The sequence below is a fragment of the Oncorhynchus tshawytscha genome, linkage group LG33 (genome assembly GCF_018296145.1).
Source record: "Oncorhynchus tshawytscha isolate Ot180627B linkage group LG33, Otsh_v2.0, whole genome shotgun sequence".
In the NCBI taxonomy this organism is placed as follows: Eukaryota; Metazoa; Chordata; class Actinopteri; order Salmoniformes; family Salmonidae; genus Oncorhynchus; species Oncorhynchus tshawytscha.
Genome location: NC_056461.1, coordinates 10,630,122 through 10,652,855, shown reverse-complemented (window position 1 = coordinate 10,652,855; position 22,734 = coordinate 10,630,122). Strand labels below are relative to the sequence as shown.

General features: G+C 44.9%; 1 protein-coding gene across 1 annotated transcript in view; it reads left to right on the top strand.

Annotated features, from left to right (window-relative positions):
- The window catches only part of fibcd1b (fibrinogen C domain containing 1b), a 248,405-nt gene that overhangs the window by 95,399 nt on the left and 130,272 nt on the right, over nucleotides 1–22,734 (top strand). Inside the window, exons 4-5 of the mRNA XM_024397223.1 lie at nucleotides 2,389–2,548; nucleotides 8,291–8,427. Coding sequence (XP_024252991.1) covers nucleotides 2,389–2,548; nucleotides 8,291–8,427 — 297 coding nt within the window. The remainder of the gene's footprint in view (nucleotides 1–2,388; nucleotides 2,549–8,290; nucleotides 8,428–22,734) is intronic.

Sequence of the window (22,734 nt, the reverse complement as noted above, 5' to 3'; positions counted from 1 at the left end):
CGAGCGTCTAGCGGGTGCTAAGTGGAGGTGGCGGCGACAGAGACGTCCTGGTAGCAGAGCAGAGCCACAACCCTGTGTGATTGATTTCCTCCCTCAGATGAGGCGAACGCAGGCCACTCGCTGCTCTGTGCTTTATGTGCGTGCAGACGCTGTTCCCCCACCTGACACTTCAGTATGACTGTCTGATCTATGACTATCTGATCCCTGGCCCGTGTCCAGGGACAAGATTTATGGTGCCACGGTTAGTAATGGCCCTGACTGCATGCAACACGGGGAGCCCCAGGAGAATGGTTCCAACCCACAACACATTAAGGAACTGTCCCAGAATGACCCAGAGGTGTGGGAAGGAGGAAGGATCTGATTGGACAGGTATATAGACCATCTCAAAGTCAGGGTGTGTGTGTGTCACTTTGATGGACATACTAATTTCTTTGGATGTCTTTTTCTTACACACACATAGATTGTAGATATAGTTATTCCTCAAGAAATCACTAATGTCATGCCCTCGAGCTAGTATTACCTTTCAAACACACTAACATCTGATCTCATAACATCCTTTGCATAAGTAACTCTTTTTGCACACACGCATGACGCATACACACATCGGGCACTACTGAAATCGCATTACACGGCCACAGGGTCTCTACACACCCACTAAGGATATGACCCATTTTACGCTGAGGAGAGAGGGAGCACAGGGAATTTGTATACCTGGTGTGCTTCTGTATACCTGGTGTGTGCGTGTGTGTGTTTGTGTGTGTGTGTGTGTGTGTGTGTGTGTGTGTGTGTGTGTGTGTGGGTGTGTGCGTGCGTGTGTGTGTGCATCTAGGAGTGCATCTTTGCGAGTGTATGATAGGATGAGTCACCAAATTCCCCTGATTTCATTGAGTTCCTTGTGTGAGAGAGATGGAGGTGGAGATATAGGGGATCTAGGGGAAGAGAGGGGGGGGGTAAAGAGAGAGCTGTCAGCAGCTTATCACTAAACCCAGACTAACACACAATTAGCATCACAATACAATTAGTTCTCATTTACAGCCTTCTAAAGCAGCTCCACAATGGCCCGGGGTGACTCCCCTTACTACACTAGATGTATCAAGTGTTTAAGTGTGTGTGTGTGTGTGTGTGTGTGTGTGTGTGTGTGTGTGTGTGTGTGTGTGTGTGTGTGTGTGTGTGTGTGTGTGTGTGTGTGTGTTGTGGTTATTGAGGCCAGTGGAGGGCCTGTGGGTTTCTCTACTGTAATGCTGTTAACACACCAGACAATAGCTGACTCCATGGACACTGCCTCAGACTCACAGGTGTCTGAGCCACTTATCTGTGGCTTTTTGCAGGGGCAGAGGAGTGTTTATGTGTTCGTGTGCGAATGTGTGCAAATGTGTGTGTGTGTGTGTGTGTGTGTGTGTGTGTGTGTGTGTGTGTGTGTGTGTGTGTGTGTGTGTGTGTGTGTGTGTGTGTGTGTGTGTGTGTGTGTGTGTGTGTGTGCACGTGTGTGCGCGTGCACATGTGTGTCCAACACCAGGCTGGGTAGCCGCTGGACAAGTAGGTGTACAGCGGTAGAGAACAGAAAGTAAAGAGCTAAAGAGCTAGAAGGTAGAAACATAAACAGTTAGAGAGGTTTGTTGCTCTATTTTCTACTGGCAACCCCATTTATCAATCCAGTGGGCTCTGGCTCTTTTCTCTAAACCAATTAGGGGGCAACATGCTGGGGATATTGGCTTAGATCAGAGGTACAAAGCTTTGGTCCATTGTGTAGGCAATATACAACCAATCAGTAAATCAAGTGATGGGCAGAGAGAAATACTTGAGGGCCTGTTATGTTTAAATACAGTCTTTTTGTGGCCTATTGAGCCTGATTCACAATATAGGGCAAATTTGGCCTGGGCACACCGAGCCAAGTTGGGTTGTACTGGGCTTTTTTGTTGTTGTTGTTATTAAACTAGGCAAGTCAGTTAATTCGATCCAGCAACCGTTCGGTTACTGGCTCAACACTCTTAACCACTAGGTTTGCCTGGTTAGACATCCACCACATTGTCTGGAACAGTGCTGGAAAGAACAAAGTGAAAAGGATACATGCAGGCCTGCACAGTACGGATCAGGTCGGCCCTACGGTGTGAATCAGGCATTGGAGTTCTGCTCAGGGTGGAGTAATATTTCTGGACTACAGTGGTGGATATTTCTACACATGCCTACATAGTTAGTCATTAAAAATTGTCAACTAATAGTTCATATCTTCAGAACATAGACTACATGTTAGAATAGGTACAAATCCTACCTCTCCTTCCTGTATGTCTCATTCTATCTCTCTCTACCCCTCATTCAGGACTGTACCTATCCCAACACAAATGATAATGCAAATGATGGTTAACTAATGGTTAATACTGTGTATTGCAGCTGCTGTCCGACTGCCAGATCAACATGGTGAAGGTGGTGAACTCTGTGAGCGATGCTCTCAGCTCCATGCAGAAGGAGACGGGTGGACTGAAGGCTCGTGTCAAGGCTGACCTACAGCGGGCACCGGTCAGAGGCGCTCGCCTCAAAGGCTGTGCCAACGGTAAATCTCTGTCTGTCTGTCTGTCTGTCTGTCTGTCTGTGTGTGTGTGTGTGTGTGTGTGTGTGTGTGTGTGTGTGTGTGTGTGTGTGTGTGTGTGTGTGTGTGTGTGTGTGTGTGTGTGTGTGTCAGTGGAGGCTTCTGAGGTGAGGACAGCTCATAATAATGGCTGGAACGGTGTGAATGGAATGGCATCAAACCATGTGTTTGATGTATTTGAAACCATTCCACTGATTCCGCTTCAGCCATTGACACGAGCCCGTCCTCCTTTATTAAGGTGCCACCAACCTCCTATGGTGTCTGTCTGTCTGTCTGTCTGTCTGTCTGTGGCTGGCTGGCTGGCTGGCTGTCCTGCATGCATGCATATATATCTATGTTTGTGTGTCTCTGTCTTCATATGTGTCTGTCTGTCCTGTATATGAACAATATATCTCTCTAGCTGTGTATTATTCAATAGTCTGCCAGTGGTGAAGATGAATATTACCTCAAGGCCCCTTGGTGCTCGTGTTGAATGTATGAGTGTTGAATATACAGCATGTACATATATGAGTAGTGACTAGTGTGTTTATTGAGGTGTGTTGCTCGGAGTGAGAGCGTGAGAAAGCCTGAGGCGTGGTCACTGAAGAAAGCTTGAGTCAAACCTAAAAGACCTGAGGAGAGTCTCCCTCTAGCCACCAACCATGGAATACACTGCGGCTGACACTTACATACCACACACACACACACACATACACTAACACTAACACACTCGAGAGCATGCGCGAGCGCGTGTGCGAGAGCGCCACAGGCCCCAGGTTCCCATTAATATTTCATACATAGGGACTGCATGAAAATCCTTGATGTAATTTCACACTCCCGGATTCCTGCATATGTGGAACTTTACAATATCCATTTCAATGACTGCCCTGCTAGCCACCACCCTGTCCAACACGCTATACACTGTAAAAATATATATTATTTGGATCAACCTAATAAAAACTGGATCAACTGGTTACAAGTAAATGGGTTAGGTTTTCTCAATTGAAAAAACGACATTTGTTGAAACCAAATACATGATTCAATGCCAACTGTTCAATACCACTATTTCAATTTGCAACCTATTTCTTTCAACATTCATCTTACTTTCCCTTTTTGTTAATCCTACCAAATAATAAGTAGATTTTTCGCTTTGGTACTGCCTCTCCAAATTTCATACATTGGTTTTCAAGCAATTAAATCAATGTCCTCTTAATCAAGCTATGAAGTATGTTCCATAAAGATGAATGAATCACTCCAAACACATTGACTTTCACATCGACTTGCTACAACATTGTTACCAAATAATGAAGGCCTCATCCACACAAGCACTTCCAGCATTGCTCCCACCACAATCACTTACAATTTAGTGTGGAATATGCACATAACCTATTTAAAAAATAAAATGGAATAGATTTCCTGGAATGACATTAACTCTCATGGGTAGTTAAGAAAAACAACCCTGAAAAGCCACGCCCCCAATAGGCCATGCCTCCAACTCTACCGCCGCTACGTTGCACCCACCGCTGTTCAATGCGAATGTGCACGTGTTGAAAGCAATTGCGAAGCGTTCATTCAATAAAAACAATCACATTGATCTGTCAAATTCGTTATTTGATTTCAGACAAATTGAATAGAACCGACGCATAATTCTGGATAATTCCAATCACAAAAAGCACTTTGCAGCTGTGCCGTCCTACTTTATACAGTGTACATGGGTGGAGGAGCACAGCCTACTCGTAGCACAGAGCATCACACTGGCTGCATGTCTATGAAACTGCAAATTATACAGTACACTAGCATTGTGTTATTTGTTTTTTACATGCCTAAAAGAAATATAAGTTGTCTGTAAGAAAAGCAACTTTGCTCGTGAATCTGAATTTGATGGTCATTTGCTAAATGGCATATATTACATTATTATTAAATTGTGCAACAAGTTCACCAGGCTCATAGGAGGGGGCGGAGGGGGGCGAGGGATGAGAGATGGCTAAGGGAAGTCTCTAAAGTGTCTTCTCTCCAAAATTATAGTGTTTGGCCCCTGTGGGAACTCTCTCTCTCTATGCTTTAAATTCTGGGGTTTGACCTACTGAAAGCTGGCATGCATAATCTATGAGAACTAATCATCACAGAATTCCCCCAACATAGTGACGAACCCACACACACCCAATCCTGCTGATCCCTCTGTCACACAAATACTACCTGTATCCCCAACCCCCCTCTCTCACCACCTAAGTCCCAATTTTCCCCCTCTCCCTATCTGTCAAGGGAGGGCTAGATATAGTGAGATGGCGCCGGAGAAGAAGGCAGACGGTTTACCCAGCCGATAGTGTTATTTTGTTCTTTTATTTGCGTTGTTTATAAATGATTTTTTAAAACTTATTTTGTACATAATGTTGCCACTACCGTCTCTTATGACCGAAAATAACTTCTAGACATCAGGACTGTGATTACTCACCACGGACTAGCAGAATCCTTTTTTCCTTTCACGTCTCTGACGAGCCCGACGCAAAGGATATACTGCTTCCTCGGGAACAGGCCCTGGTCCACGTGAAGAGGAGACGGAGAAAGAGGGGCCGAAGAGGTGGGCTGCCTTCTGAGAGTTCGTAGGCGATCGAATAAACCCCCACTTCCCTCCATACTGCTAGTAAATGTGCAATCCTTGGAGAATAAAATTGACGAGTTACGCGGAAGATTAAACTAACAACGGGACATGAAAAACTGTAACATCTTATGCTTTGCAGAGTCGTGGTTGAACGACGACAATATTAACATACAGTTGGCTGGTTATATGATGTACTGGAAGGATAGAACAGCGGCATCTGGTAAGACAAGTGGTGGCGGACTGTGTATTTTTGTAAATAACAGCTGGTGCACGATACCTGTGGTCTTGAGCTATTGCTCGCCTGAGGTACAGTATTTCATGATAAAGTGTAAACCACACTACCTACCGAGAGAGTTTTCATCTGTATTCTTCGTAGCTGTTTACATACCACCACAGTCAGAGGCTGGCACTAAGACAGCATTGAAAGAGCTTTATTCTGCCATAAGCAAACAAGAAAATGCTCACCCAGAGGCGGCTCTCCTAGTAGCCGGGGACTTTAATGCAGAGAAACTTAAATTCATTTTACCAAATTTCTATCAGCATGTTAAATGTGCAACCAGAGGAAAAATAACTTTGGACCACCTATACTCCACACAGAGATGCATACAAAACTCTCCCTCACCCTCCATTTGGCAAATCTGACCATAATTCTATCCCTCTGATTCCTGCTTATTAGCTAAAATTAAAGCAGGAAGCACCAGTGACTAGATCCATAAAAAAGTGGTCAGATGAAGGAGATGCTAAGCTACAGGACTGTTTTTCTAGCACAGACTGGAAAATGTTCCGGGATTCCTCCGATGACATTGAGGAGTACACCACATCAGTCATTTGCTTCATCAATAAGTGCATCGATGACGTCGTCCCCACAGTGACTGTACGTACATACCCCAACCAGAAGCCATGGATTACAGGCAGCATCCGCACTGAGCTAAAGGCTAGAGCTGCCACTTTCAAGGAGCGGGACTCTAATCCAGAAGCTTATAAGAAATCCCACTACGCCCTCCGACGAACCATCAAACAGGCAAAGCTTCAATACAGGACTAAGATCGATTCGTACTACACCGGCTCTGATGCGCGTCGGATGTGGCAGGGCTTGCAACGTACTACGGGCTACAAAGGGAAGCACAGCCGAGAGCTGCCCAGTGACACAAGCCTACCAGACGAGCTAAACTACTACTATGCTCACTTCGAGGCAAATAACACTGAAACATGCATGAGAGCACCAGCTCTTCGGGAAGACTGTGTGATCACGGCCTCCGCAGCCGATGTGAGTTAGACCTTTAAACAGGTCAACATTCACAAAGCCGCAGTGCCAGACGGATTACCAGGACGTGTACTGCGAGCATGCGCCGACCAACTGGCAAGTGTCTTCACTGACATTTTCAACCTCTCCCTGTCCGAGTCTGTAATACAAACATGTTTTAAGCAGACCACCATAGTGCCCGTGCCCAAGAACACTAAGGTAACCAGCCTAAATGACTAGCGACCCGTATCACTCACATGTTTGTATCACACGTATCACTCACATTGCTCACATCAACACCATCATCCCAGAAACCCTACCCCACTCTAATTTGCATATCGCCTCAACAGATCCACAGAAGATGCAATCTCTATTGCACTCCACACTGACCTTTCCCACCTGGACAAAAGTTACCTATGTGAGAATGCTATTCTTTGAATACAGCCCAGCGTTCAACACCATAGTTCCCTCAAAGATCATCAATAAGCAATGGACCCTGGACAAAACACCTCCCTCTGCAACTGAACCCTGGACATCCTGATGGGCCGCCCCCAGATGGTAAGGGTAGGTAACAACACATCCGCAACGCTGATCCTCAACACAGGGGCCCCTCAGATGTGCGTGCTCAGTCCTCTCCTGCACTTCCTGTTGACTCATGACTGCACGCCCAGGCATGACTCCAATGACACAACAGTGGTAGGCCTGATCACGGACAAAGACGAGACAGCCTATAGCGAGGAGGTGCGAGACCTGTCCGTGTGGTGCCAGGACAACAACCTCTCCCTCAACCTGGTCAAGACAAAGGAGATGATTGTGGACCACAGGCAAAACAGGACCAAGCACCCCCCCCTTCTTTATTTAGTCACTTTAATAAAAATAAAATAAAAATATTATTTCACCTTTATTTAACCAGGTAGGCTAGTTGAGAACAAGTTCTCATTTGCAACTGCGACCTGGCCAAAATAAAGCAAAGCAGTTTGACACATACAACAACACAGAGTTACACATGGAATAAACAATCATACAATAAATAATACAGTAGAAAAATCTATATACAGCATGTGCAAATGAGGTAGGATTAGAGAGGTAAGGCAATAGTGGCGCCATGGTGGCGAAGTAATTACAATATAGCAATTAAACACTGGAATGGTAGAATGTGCAGAAGATGAATGTGAAAGTAGAGATACTGAGGTGCAAAGGAGCAAGATAAATAAATACAGTATGGGGATGAGGTAGATTGAATGGGCTATTTACAGATGAGCTATGTATAGGTGCAGTGATCTGTGAGCTGTTCTGACAGCTGGTGCTTAAAGCTAGTGAGGGAGGTAAGAGTCTCCAGCTTTAGTAATTTTTGCAGTTTGTTCCAGTCATTGGCAGCAGAGAACTGGAAGGAGAGGCGGCCGGAGGAAGAATTGGCTTTGGGGGTGACCAGTGCGATATACCTGCTAATGACTCTAGCTACATGTACATACTACCTTAGCTAACCTGTGCCCCCGCACATTGACTCTGTATCGGTACCCCCCTGTATGTAGTCTCGCTTTTGTTATTTTACTGCTGCTCTTTAATTACTTATTCTATATCTGTATTTTTTTAAACTGCATTGTTGGTTAGGGGCTCGTAAGTAAGCATTTCACTCTTGTATTTGGCGCATGTGACTAATAACATTTGATTTGATATGCCCACAGTATAAGGCTATAAGAAGTCTAGTCGAATGTTCTCTTCGTCTCTCTCGTTTCTCTTTGTGTGCTCTTACGTAATGTTTTAGCCACTTGTTTTACTGTCCAGCTAGAATTCCAACTGATAGATTGTTGGTTCTCTTTGTCTTTTTCTCTTCCCTTCTGCATCTCTCTTCTCTCTGTCTGTCTCTCTTTCTCCCTCTCTCTAGGCTCTCGTCCTCGTGACTGTGGCGATCTGTATGCTAACGGGCAGAGGGAGGATGGCATCTACTCTGTGTTTCCCACTCACTACCCCTCCGGCTTCCAGGTCTACTGTGACATGACCACGGACGGAGGGGGCTGGACGGTGAGTCATACTGTACACACACACACACGCTCGCTCAAGAAAACCACACACACATTCAGAGGCACACACGTAAAGGCACACACACACAGAATCAGAGGCACACACGCACGAGCACACACACACACGCTCAAGAAAACCACACACACATTCAGAGGCACACTCATAGAGGGCACACACACACACACACAGAGGAACACATATAGGGAAGAACACACACTCACATGAAACACACACTCATGAGTGGAACGGTCTGGTGTCTGCATTAGAATAGAAGAAACACAGCCATTTATATCCTCAAGTACTCCAATAGTTTTCTTATTCATCCACAACAGACACAATCTCTCTCCCATCTCTCTCCTTTTTTGCACTTTTATTGGGTTGGTAATCAAAATGAAAACTCCCGAGCTAAAAGGTAATGAAATGCTTTTTATTACGATTACCTTTGGGTTTATTACGACTACCTTTGTTTTAAATGGTTTTTTACTCTCACTTACAAATGATATCTGCCAAGCCACACTAAAATAACAATCATTCGGTGTGGAATGCTCTTAATTAAAACTGTCCCAGAATGCAACATGCATTTCATTTCACCAATCTTTTGGATCTCCAGAGTACAAACATTGTTTTCTTCCACACTCCTCATGATTAAAATTCAGCACTGCAGACTTGTCTATGTAGAGAAACCAAAGTGGAAGAAATGCGCTGCGATTAGATTGCTTGTTTAACTTTAGACCTGACACAGTGTGTAGAGCTGAAAAAATTATAAAAATAAAACAGTGGAACATGATATGGAAAGGCTTCTAAGACAGTGCCTGAGAGCACAGGCGAGGATAAACACGAGAGAGGGAGATACATAACTACTAGATATCCATCTACGTGTGAGAGGGAGGGAGAGGGAGAGAGAGAGAGAGAGGGAGAGAGAGAGAGGGAGAGGGAGAGAGAGAAATTAGTATTCAAAGGAGAATGAAGTAATTGAACAGGGTGAGAGAGAGAGAGAGAGAATTGAATAGGGGGAGTGAGAGAATGAGAGCATCTATTAGGTAGATATGAGAAGGTGCGTATAGAGTAGTGGGGAGGTATTACACAGGCTGTGGGTCCTTGTGTCACAGAGTTATCTGTCCCCGCCAGACAATCTAGCGTGACAGCTACTCAGCACTTCACTCAGTAGTTTATGAATCAGGTAGACATACTCAGCCGCAGATTTAAATGTACACCCCAATTTGCCACTGTGAGACTCTCAAAGACATATCGCTCTGCTTGTTGTGACACTAGAATGCTAAGTTGTTTATTTTCACTTGTCTTCCTGTGATAGGCTTTTGATAAGGTTCTGATATCCAAATACAGTAGGATATGATTAAGTTAGAATGGAATTGAATGTTTAGTTGTTTGTTGTCGAAAGGGAAGACACTTGTCTCCTATTCATATCCTGAGTGGCGCAGGGGTCTAAGGTGTGGCTGTGTAAGGCACCACATCTCAGTGGGGGAGAAGTCACTGCAGTCCCCGGTTCAAATACAGGCTGCGCCACTTCCCGGCTGTGATTGGGAGTCCTATAGGGCGGCATGCAATTTGCCAGTTTTTGGGCTGGTGTAGGCTCTCATTGTAAATAAGAATTTGCTCTTATTTGACTGACTTGCCTCGTTAAAAAAAAATATATATATATATATAAGGATTTGATATCCAACTACAGTAGCATAGGACAAAATGAAGTGTTAGGTTGTTTGTGTTTTGCGGAGTTGTTTGGTATTAAGCGATCACACACTCTTGTGTAGCTGGGTCTACGCAAGGGTGTGTGAGCTGTTTTGTGAGATTGAATCTTTGGACAGCTGTCCCACATAGAGGATTAGAACGGCAGAGACAGCGAGGTGAACAAACACTGTCACAGAGCTAGTAGATCTAAACACACTTGGCTACCTCCCAAATGTACTACATCCCTATGGAGTGCACTTCTTTTGACAAGGGCTACTAAGGCTCCGGTCAAAAGTGTTGCACTTCATAGAGAATAGGGTGCATTTTGGGACGCAGTCACTGTCACAGAACTACTACATCTAAAAACGCTGTCACAGAAACACTAGATCTATATGGTTTTGGTGATGGGAGACATAAGCCGTGTTCATCTAGCTTTACTGTGTGTGTGTGTGTGTGTGTGTGTGTGTGTGTGTGTGTGTGTGTGTGTGTGTGTGTGTGTGTGTGTGTGTGTGTGTGTGTGTGTGTGCGTGTGCGTGTACTTTTTGTGTTCTCTTTTGTGTGTCCTGTTTATATTAGTGTACTGTATGTGTGTGTAGTTTACCCGGTTCAGTGTGTGTATGCAGTGTGTCAGTGTGCAGTGTAGTGACCATTTTTCTCTCTTGTTCTGAGCTGTAGTGGTCCTCAGGGAGACGAGAGTGGAGCTCTTATAAGGAACTAATAGTTTATCTGCTTTGTAAATCATCTGTAGCCTGCAGCGCTTTGGCTGTTCCTACACACTTACGACAAGCGCCGCACACCAACACACACACACAAAAAAAAACTCACAAAGACACACGCATAAAAGACGAGATGGGGACAGTTTAGGATATTTGTTGGCTGGCCCATTGTCCACCATCACAGAGAGACTGTGCTGTCTGAGTTAGTCCCTACACCAATAACCTTCTCAACTCTGCCAAGATAATGACAGACACACGGTGCGTGTGTGTGTGTGCGTGCGTTCGTGTGCGTGTCACTGTCAGTGAGCATGCCTTACACAAGCAAGGTCATAGCCTCCTGTGACAGAGTGCTTGACACAGCATGATGGAGTACAGCCAACCACCAGTCTGTATCTGGGTGTGTATCTTTCCATGTTGGTGTGTTTGTGCATGGGTGCGTGCGTGCGTGCGTGCGTGCGTCAGTCACTGTCAGCAAGTCTACCAAATGTATGCCTCTTTGCATGCTGTTCTTCGCATGAAACATTTAAGAATGAACTCATTCTCAATTTGCCAATGTTACAGCCTAATTGCTGAGACCTTAACAGACAGCATCTCATCTCCTGTCTGTCTCCCTGTCTATTCATAACGGTTAACACCTCCGGGTCATTAACAGCCAACGAGAGTTAGGACTTTCTGTAGCAGGTACAGAGAGACGTGGGCTTACATAAGGAATGAGCCGTATGCTGCAGCTCACTCAAACAGAGCAGCCCTACTGAGACTAAGGCACACACAGAGAGGGGCTTGAAGAGGGAGGGAGGGAGGGAGGGAGGGAGGTAGGGAGGGAGGGAGGGAGGGAGGGAGGTAGGAGGTAGGGAGGTAGGGAGGGGGAGGGAGGGGGAGGTAGGGAGGGAGGGAGGGAGGGAGGGAGGGAGGGAGGGAGGGAGGGAGGGAGGGAGGGAGGGAGGGAGGGAGGGAGGGAGAAGAAAGACAAATATCTTCAGAGAAAGAAGGTTGGGATCTCTAGAGAGTAAGTGACGGAGTAGAGAGAATGAAGTTCTAGAGGGCCCCCGGGGGAGGCTGTAGTCTACAGAGGTACAAAGGGAGGGGACGTGACGTATAGGTGTTGAATCAACTACGGTATTGAAATTCTAGGTCCTTTTGAATCACACCTTCTAACCACGTTCCAGTATCCAGCACGGCTCAAAACATCAGTCTCCTCGGCACTACAAGAATGTTAGCACCCATGTCCTCCACGTAAGTCAGTTAAAATATGGCTTTCCGCCCCAGGGCTGCAGCAGCGCAGTGTTATGGTGACCTTTTCCACAGGGCTGGTTAGTGCTGGTGATTGAATAGGGCTCTCCGTCTGGTGATAAGGTCAGGCCAGTCTGCTGTGTGATAGTGCTGGGAGTAGAGAGTGGGAGAGGGAGCTTTGAAATGTGTCCCAAATTGCTGTGATCCCTAGGGAGTGCACTCCTTTTGTTCCGGGCCCATAATGGCTCTTGTCAAAAGTAGGGAATAGCGTGCCATTTAATGTAATGCCACATTGTATCGGCCAACTACAGCAGATAGCCCCTCCCTAGTGTTTAGTATTAGAGAGATTTTAGTACGAGAGGAGATGCCCTGTGTGTTCAGCCACAGCAGCCTTCTATCATTTTTGTGTTCACATCTTTATGCCCGCGTTTAAGTTCAGTGCACAACACAGGAGATTGATGGTGTACAATGTGTGTGTGTGTGTGTGTGTGTGTGTGTGTGTGTGTGTGTGTGTGTGTGTGTGTGTGTGTGTGTGTGTGTGTGTGTGTGTTTGTGTGTGTTTGTGTGTGTGTGTGTGTGCGTGTGCGTGTGTGTGTTTGTGTGTGTTTGTGTGCGTACTTCCTAGCATTACAGCTTTATGTAATAGACATTTGGGGATGATTTATAGCTGGGGGCTGTGATGGCCATTCCATTCTTCCAGTCTACCGACCACAAGGCCAGAAAATGTGAAAACAATGAACTTTTCCCCAGAATTTCCCGCAAGAAAATAAACTATTGTCACATTCCACTGCAAGATTCACTTTCAAAACCCTCAAACATCACAGCCAGCAAACACACTGCAGGGTATCCAGTGGAATGTCTCACTCTTCAAAACAAGGCTTCACCATTTACCTTCTTTTTTTTTGTAATACAAACATACAGTATTTCCCAGGGTTGCACAGTTCCAAAGTATCTATCTGTGTGAAATATGTTGCCATGAATTTCAGACAGGTTTATCTATTATTTCTATACTCGTGACATACTTGCTTCAGCCCTGGTTTCTCAGGAGGGAACATGACAGAGGAAAAGGGAATATTTTTGTCCTTCAAGGTTTGACACTTTTTTTTTTTTACCTCATTACCATCTTTAGGCTCTCACTAAAAGAGAGAGAGAGAGGGGGGAGCAAGAGAGAGAGGGAAAAGTATGAGAGAGCCGGGAGAGACCTTAAATTTAAACTTTAATTGAAGTGAATAGAAGAGAAGGAGTGAGAGGTGAAAGAGGACTGCAGAGGAAAGAGAGAAAAGGAGAAACGGAGAGTGAGAGGGTTGAGCTGGTGAAGGGAATGTAGAAGGTTCTCTGGGGTAATTGCCGCAGTATTTCTCCTTTCTCTCATGCGACAGACCAGGGACACAGAGCGGGGCCTGTCTGTCTCACAACCTGTATGTTCGGAAAGATGGTGACGGATAAAAGACACTCCGTTAGACCAGGGGGAGAGAGGACCTGTCATATGTACCTCTCCCTGCTTCTCTCTCTCCGCCCCCCCCCCTCCCCTCCCTCTCAGCCTTTCTCTCTCCGCCCCCTCCCCTCCCTCTCAGCTTCTCTCTCTTTGCCCCCCTCCCCTCCCTCTCAGCTTCTCTCTCTCCGCCCCCCTCCCTCTCTGCCCCCCCTCCCTCTCTGCCTCTCGCTGTCTTTCTGTCTCTCGCTGTCTTTCTGTCTCTCGCTGTCTTTCTGCCTCTCGCTGTCTTTCTGTCTCTCGCTGTCTTTCTGCCTCTCGCTGTCTTTCTGTCTCTCGCTGTCTTTCTGTCTCTCGCTGTCTTTCTGTCTCTCGCTGTCTTTCTGTCTCTCGCTGTCTTTCTGTCTCTCGCTGTCTTTCTGTCTCTCGCTGTCTTTCTGTCTCTCGCTGTCTTTCTGCCTCTCGCTGTCTTTCTGCCTCTCGCTGTCTTTCTGCCTCTCGCTGTCTTTCTGCCTCTCGCTGTCTTTCTGCCTCTCGCTGTCTTTCTGCCTCTCGCTGTCTTTCTGCCTCTCGCTGTCTTTCTGCCTCTCGCTGTCTTTCTGCCTCTCGCTGTCTTTCTGTCTCTCGCTGTCTTTCTGTCTCTCGCTGTCTTTCTGTCTCTCGCTGTCTTTCTGTCTCTCGCTGTCTTTCTGTCTCTCGCTGTCTTTCTGTCTCTCGCTGTCTTTCTGCCTCTCGCTGTCTTTCTGTCTCTCGCTGTCTTTCTGTCTCTCGCTGTCTTTCTGTCTCTCGCTGTCTTTCTGTCTCTCGCTGTCTTTCTGTCTCTCGCTGTCTTTGTCTCTCGCTGTCTTTCTGTCTCTCGCTGTCTTTCTGTCTCTCGCTGTCTTTCTGCCTCTCGCTGTCTTTCTGCCTCTCGCTGTCTTTCTGCCTCTCGCTGTCTTTCTGCCTCTCGCTGTCTTTCTGCCTCTCGCTGTCTTTCTGTCTCTCGCTGTCTTTGTCTCTTGCTGTCTTTCTGCCTCTCGCTGTCTTTCTGCCTCTCGCTCTCTTTGTCTCTTGCTGTCTTTCTGTCTCTCGCTGTCTTTGTCTCTCGCTGTCTTTGTCTCTCGCTGTCTTTCTGTCTCTCGCTGTCTCTCTGCCTCTCGCTGTCTTTCTGCCATTTCTCTCCTTCTGTTACCCTCTCACTGTACCTCACACTGCCCTGATTGCCTCTCTTACGTCTTATTCCTGCATTCCTACCCTCTGTCCACATTTATTTTGCTGTCTTCGTGTCCTTCCCCTCCACCCCCCCCCCTCTCTCTCTCTTTCCATCCATCTCCCTCTCTCTTTGGTGTTCTCTGTGTGAAGTGTGCAGTGTAAAGGGTGGAGGACATTAGACAGAGTGATGTGTATAGGGACAGACATGTATCAGTCAGGAAATGGTGCCCACGGCAGGCCCTCTCAATAGGCAGAGTGCGGCATTTTCCGAGCTAAACTGACCAAGACGCACCTCCAACAACAACATGTAAGACTTCACATAATTCCTCCCAAAAACAAGGACAACTTCTGTCAACCATTGGCATATGGGCTTTTTAGGTGAGCGCTGATGATAAGCAGTTCCCACTTTGTCAAAGGTGCAAAATATTTTGCTTTGCTGCTGGAGAGACCCATCGATGCAGCGTTCCGTCCCAAAAATAATCGAACATAAACGATGTAGCAGATATATATAAGATATGGTAGAAAGAGTATGTGGCCTTTTCTGTAGCCTACAGGGCAGAGATACAACGTATGTCAATGTAATGAGAAAGACACTTTTAACATCATGCAGGTTTCTCTGATTAAATAGCCTAAGCTAAACGGTACCCAATCAAATAAAATGTTAACAAACAATGTATCCTAAAAATAGGACAGGTCCAAAGTAAAATGGACAATATGGAACAGGCAATTGCAACTGTTGGCCAGGAGTTTCACCCGATTGTCACAATCGGCGGTTTCAAGTTTGTATCCGTATAGTTTTTGACAAGGCGATCGTAGTGAAAATAATATTTTTGGTCTCGCCTAGAGCAGCAGAAGGGCAAGGACTGGCCCTGACGGTGCCTTGTTCACATTCAGCTACATCTGTGTTTTACTGGTTATAGCCTGGAATATCAAGTACTGCCATTGGAATGGATTAGGTCTTAGCGTAGTATACGTGATTATTATTATTTTATTTTGCTCAAAGGAGGAGACTAAAAATGGACGCTGTCTTAATAATGGATGGGATCAGTTCTATCAGAGTGCCGCATTATCGAAAATATGCTTTTATCAAAAAGCACCGCCTATCACTCTAAAATATTAAATTCTGCGAAGAACTGAAATGTGGAAAAAGTTTGAGATTCAACGTGTGATTGTGTGCAGTTTTGTAGCACTCTCTATTTGGAGTCAGAGTGCATTTGGAACCACTGGCATTCTCGTCAATAATGCATACCCAGTTAGTTTATTGGTTTTGAAAAAAGAAAACACCTTCCTAGATGGATTCGGATGTAAGTCTGTCTGTTTCTGTGGGACGGAGGAAAAGTAAAAATCTCATTCTGTAATCGGTCTTATATGTTGTTGTTGTTTTTTTTTTTTTTTTTACAAAATGGCTGTACCGAGCTAATGTACAGATTATTTCCATCCAAAATATGCTTACTTTCTATACATCCATAACCTCTTATGAAAGCCCTGCTGTGAAAATCAGGTATGTGGGTCGTTTTCGACTGTTTGTTTGGGTGCTTGTGTTGCACCTTGCAGCAGTCCTGTGTTGCACCTTGCAGAAGTCCTGTGTTGCACCTTGCAGCAGTCCTGTGTTGCACCTTGCAGAAGTACTGTGTTGCACCTTGCAGCAGTCCTGTGTTGCACCTTGCAGAAGTCCTGGGTTGCACCTTGCAGCAGTCCTGTGTTGCACCTTGCAGAAGTCCTGTGTTGTACCTTGCAGAAGTCCTGTGTTGCACCTTGCAGAAGTCCTATGTTGCACCTTGCATAAGTCCTGTGTTGCACCTTGCAGAAGTACTGTGTTGCACCTTGCAGAAGTCTTGTGTTGCACCTTGCAGAAGTCCTGTGTTGCACCTTGCAGAAGTCCTGTATACACAGTATTATAGCGATGTCTCGCAGAGGCACAGAGACCTAATGGTGTTTTGCATTATCCCCGCCTGTTTGTTGTTTCATTCTGATATGTACCTGTGGCGGGCAGACAGGTAGATGGGGGAGGAACAGCAACTTGCAAAAAGAGAAAGAATGAGGAACAAGACAGCGCATAAAATATGATTAATCAAATTTTAAGGGGAGTTGAAAATGGGGATGGAGGTCAGATGAAGGCTCGTCTGCTTATCCCTTCCCGTATGGGAAAAACACGTGATCTCATGTGATCTCACGTGAAATAAATATGACAACATGGGGATGCAAAATTTCAACATGTGATACCATGACACTGCACATGTAAAAACAATTCAGCACATGTGAAAACCCAGGTGTGAAACCCAGGTGTCTTTGAAAGGCATAATTGACATTCATTAAATTTAAACAGTCATGCAGGTTTTGTTTTTTTGTTCGGGTTTGTTCCAAGGACATTTTCAGGACATTGTGGCATGGTCCCCTGGAGGTTTTGTCTAGTTGCTGTGAAAATATAGTAAATCTATAACTAGTCACTGTATTTTTACAGCTACATTCCGGTGTTAATGTTAGGACTGGATGCTGCTTACTTGGGGATCAATATTAAATACAAATACTTGGTGCTCTGCCTCACTTGGGATTTGAACACATAATATCTTTATTTCTAGCTACCTTAATAATTTACTGCCGCGCCACCAGGTATGTGGACCTAATGAACGTTGGCAAGAATACATTTCTGCACTTTGCCTAAAGTTGCAGTAGAAAATAAAGGTATTATTTCCATAAAAAGAAAGTGTGCTGCTGTATTCTGAATTCAATTAGTGTCAATTATTGTGTACTGTGACAACGCTTGGGACTCAACCTTAAATGGAGATTTGAACTTCTAACATCTTGGTCCCTTTAAAAAATAAAATGTCTTGCTCCAGTGCAACTTCACCACCAGATCGTTAAGCGTGAAAGAGATATGTCCCCAGCCAAATGATCACCAAGGTAAAAACTAAAAGTGCTCAAGACACTTTACGTATACAATAACTATTTGAGAATTTGAGCATGCATCCTTTTGGTTGGGAGCGCCACCAGGTACTTATTCATTACAAACAAAATACATATTCAATTATGGCTAAGGTACAGTGTTCTTAACGGTGGTACAAAAAGGTCAAAGGTACACTTCACTGGTACACATATGAACTCGCATGGTACAGTGCAGTACCTTGTTGGGGTAATGGGATATTTTTCCACCCAATATTTTTAAAATATAAATTACAATCATCACTGCACTTTTACAGGTGGGGGCAATGTACTATTTGTGGGCTCATTAGCATGTTTTGGGGTGTGGTCAACTGCCTGTGTATTTGTGCCAGCCGTCAGTGGAAGTAATGTAGCCATTCACGTGTTTGATGGTCATGCCACGGCAAGTGGAGGACTTTCTTTAACACTGACCTTTTTTTTTTTTTGTATTCTAACTGCATGCTTATTGTTGAGGGTTGTTGTGACTGTTCTGGCCAACAAATACCTGTTGAGACATTCAAGCAAACCCGACCAAGTGTTGTCAAATCTACAAGCTTCTCCCGGCATAATACCTGAAGCGGAAATTGCAAATGGCTGCACGTGCTGCATTAAGAGAAATCCCATGCAGCCTTGTTTGCAGGTTGGAACACTGGAATGCTTTATGTGATCTAAACATTGATAAGAATGATGTAAAGCCTTCATTATTTTCTTTCTTGATTTTACATTTCAGGTCATTATTTCTATACAGGATTTGAGGGACGCTGATCTTTCTGTAGTGCCAGAAAGTCTGTAGCATTCGTCTCAAAATCCCTTCCTTATAATACATCACTGCACTTAGCAAAAGAGTGTGATCTGCAGTGCTATTTTATTCATCAATTATTCTGACTATTCTCCAAAGGAAGTTAGTGGCACCTTAATTGGAGAGGACGGGCTCGTGGCAATGGCTGGAGCGAAATCAGTGGAATGGTATCAAATACAACCAAACACGGGGCTTCCATGTGGTTGATGCCATTCCATTTGCTCTGTTCCAGCCATTATTATGAGCCATCCTCCCCTCAGCAGCCTCCATTGCTATTCTCTCATCATTGATTTAATTGACTTGTTTCAGCAATTTGAGGATTATCTATATACAGTAGATGTCTAATGTTGATTGGTCACATTATTCTGTTTAAATGTTACTCCTGAATCACTGTGATAAATATATATATATTTTTCTTTATAGTGTATTTTTAACAAAGCTGAGATTTGCATTGACGTCCAAAGTTTAGGAACACAGGTGAAACCTATTGCTGACACAGACATCGGGGCATAGCAGGTAGATCGGAATGCCGTCAACTAAGAGGTTGTGAGTTCAAATCACAGTTAAGAACATGTTGAATGACATTTTTTCTCTAACTAAACATGCACGATATGGTCAAATATGTCATTTAAAAGCACTCTGTTTGTATCATAATGACTCAAGATTTTGGCAGGGTGTCACCTGTGAAATCTCATGTGAAATGTTTAATCCACATATGAAAGGTCATGTTAAATATGATCACATGTTAAGTGTTTAAAAAACACAGTTTTGCATGATTTCACATGTGAAATGTCATGTGAAGTATCATATGGGAAGTGTTCCAAAAACACATGGATTCACATGTGCAAAACGTGGAAAATCACATGATTCAATTATGTTTAAAAAAAAATCTGCAAGCATTGTGACACAGCTGTGCGTGCGTACCTCTGTGTTTGTGAATGACTGGGGAGAGTCCCCCTAGCCATGAGGAAATAGGCCAGATAAGCTTGGAGCCAGAGTGTGAGAGAAAGCCTGTCCTCTGTGTGTTTAGTGTTATCACAGGCACTGGCTGACGTGACCTTTGTGAAACAACCACTATTAGCCGTTGGCCTGCCACTGTGGAGCTAGCTAGCATTAAAACTGCAGCACATACACAACAATATCCTCTCTGTTCTATGCCCTTTGACAGAGGATGGCAGAAACAGGGTCTACATATACAACCTGCCGCAGTTCTTTCCCTTGCTGCCCCTCCTTCTTATGCCTACTTTTATACCTGCTGTCTGTCTGTCTGTCTGTCTGTCTGTCTGTCTGTCTGTCTGTCTGTCTGTCTGTCTGTCTGTCTGTCTGTCTGTCTGTCTGTCTGTCTGTCTGTCTGTCTGTCTGTCTGTCTGTCTGTCTGTCTGTCTGTCTGTCTGTCTGTCTGTCTGTTTTGTATGCAGGCTCATACACTCCTCAGTGATGATAGAGTGTAGTAATTATATAATCTGTTGATTAAACATCAAATAGGCAAATTTCCTATCTACCACTGGCCTGTCCAGCAACATGGGAAATACACCGTCTCAGGGATGGAGTTAGGAGGAGAGGGGAAAGGGATGTAAGGGAGAGAAGGATGGAGTTAGGAGGAGAGGGGAAAGGGATGTAAGGGAGAGAAGGATGGAGTTAGGAGGAGAGGGGAAAGGGATGTAAGGGAGAGAAGGATGGAGTTAGGAGGAGAGGGGAAAGGGATGTAAGGGAGAGAAGGATGGAGTTAGGAGGAGAGGGGAAAGGGATGTAAGGGAGAGAAGGATGGAGTTAGGAGGAGAGGGGAAAGGGATGTAAGGGAGAGAAGGATGGAGTTAGGAGGAGAAAGGGGATGTAAAGGGATGTAAGGGAGAGGGGAGGGATGTAGGATGGAGTTAGGAGGAGAGGGGAAAGAAGGATGGAGTTAGGAGGAGAAAGGGATGTAAGGGAGAGAAGGATGGAGTTAGGAGGAGAGGGGAAAGGGATGTAAGGGAGAGAAGGATGGAGTTAGGAGGAGAGGGGAAAGGGATGTAAGGGAGAGAAGGATGGAGTTAGGAGGAGAGGGAAAGGGATGTAAGGGAGAGAAGGATGGAGTTAGGAGGAGAGGGGAAAGGATGTAAGGGAGAGAAGGATGGAGTTAGGAGGAGAGGGGGGAAAGGGATGTAAGGAGAGAGAAGGATGGAGTTAGGAGGAGAGGGGATGTAAGGGATGGAGTTAGGAGAGAGGGGAAAGGATGGGGAGTTTAGGAGGAGAGGGGAAAGGGATGTAAGGGAGAGAAGGATGGAGTTAGGAGGAGAGGGAAAGGGATGTAAGGGAGAGAAGGATGGAGTTAGGAGGAGAGGGGAAAGGGATGTAAGGGAGAGAAGGATGGAGTTAGGAGGAGAGGGGAAAGGGATGTAAGGGAGAGAAGGATGGAGTTAGGAGGAGAGGGGAAAGGGATGTAAGGGAGAGAAGGATGGAGTTAGGAGGAGAGGGGAAAGGGATTAGGAGGAGGAGGGGAAAGGAATGTAAGGGAGAGAAGGATGGAGTTAGGAGGAGAGGGGAAAGGGATGTAAGGGAGAGAAGGATGGAGTTAGGAGGAGAGGGGAAAGGGATGTAAGGGAGAGAAGGATGGAGTTAGGAGGTAGGGGGGAGAAAAGGAGGAGTTTAGCGCAGGGGAGGGAGTTTAGGGATTGGGCAGATAGCACACTTCTGAAAGAATAGTGGAGAATCAGAGCACAGTTCTATATCTCGCTCTTTCTCTTCTCTCTCTGTGTGTATGTGTGAGGTAGTGGACAGACAGACAGACAAACAGACCGACAGAAAAACAGAATGCTAGCCTGCTGAAAGGCTTATCTCAGCTTGTTAAGGAGCCTTTACTTAATGCAGAGATTACTAGCAGCTTAATGTGATTAGGCCAATGGAATATACCCTTGAGTGGGTGTTGGGAAGGTGGACGCTCTACAGGATGGAAAAATTCATTTGCAGACCGTGTGTCTTTGTTAGTGTCTCTCGCTACCTCCCAAATGGCATACAATTGCCTATTTAGTGCAAATAGGGCTTTGGTAAAAGCAATGCACTATGTAGGCAATATGGTACCATTTGTGATAAAACATCTTTCTACAGTTAAGGGCTTTCCACACGACTGAGCCAAACTGTACTGGCCTGGTTACGCGTCCAACATATTTGCTGAAAATTACAATGTGTGAATGTAACATATCTGTCCAAGCGCAGTCAGCACGACAGTGTGAAGAAGGTTTCATTTTGCGTTGTTTGTGTTCAGAATGGATTGCCCTTCTCTCCCATTCACTCTCAAGACCTTACTTACAGTACTCTCTAGAGAGACCGAGTAAGGCTATGAAAAAGGCACAATGTATTGTAAAGGCAGGTCATCTATTTGGCAAACTGTCATAATAGATCACATCCCAGATCAGTTACCCTAAAATGAGCTTGTCAATGTGTTTGTGTTCCAAATGGCACACTATTTCCTGTGTAGTGCAAGCACTACATTTGGACAAAAAGTTGGGATGTAGACAGGGACACACCTGTTGGAGGCTTCATAAAAAGAAAATACATACTGTATACGTCTGGGTGAGTTTGTAGATGAGAAGGTGGAGTATAAACATCAACAATGAACTGTCGATCAACATGGTTGTCTTTCGCGGAAACAGCAACTTGGGAATCTAGATTTGATTGGGGAGAGAACATTGAGAGAACATTGTAGAATACTGGATAAAAGTGATGTTCTCCTAATAGCTTCATTCCCCAGCTTTTGTTTCTCAGGTTTAATTGGGAGTTTGTCATCCAATGACTCTGCTGCCAGTTTTGGTTGACATTTCCCCCCTGATTGGTATCATTCTGGTTGGAAATGCCAGGCCTAAATTAATTAAACGATAAAGGGCTCAAGACAACAAATCCCCACTTAACAAACTATCAGGATCCCTCAGCATCAAATGTGACATTATGAGTGAACTTCTCTCTGTGATCCAGAGATGGATGGAGGGAGAGAGAGAGAAAGAGAGGAGGAGAAAGAAGAGGAGAGAGAGTGGGAGAGGGAAAAGGGAGAGAGAGATAATAACACAGAGAGAGAGAGAGAGAGAGAGACTAGGCCTTTTGACAGAAGTATTGTTTGCTAATCTGAAATGCCTCCATTTGAAATAAGCAACATGTACACCATGGTATCCATTGCAGTGCAATTGACAATCAAATTTCAGGTGTACTATGAAAAAGTCTGACAGCATTTACCTATATTGTGAGCTGGTGGCATAGTTAACTAACGTTCTTATTTTCTTTCATCTTGATTTGTTTAGTGCACATTGTTGGAGAACAATTTTATTTTCGACAGTGACCATTATTGAGAACTGATAACGACAGCA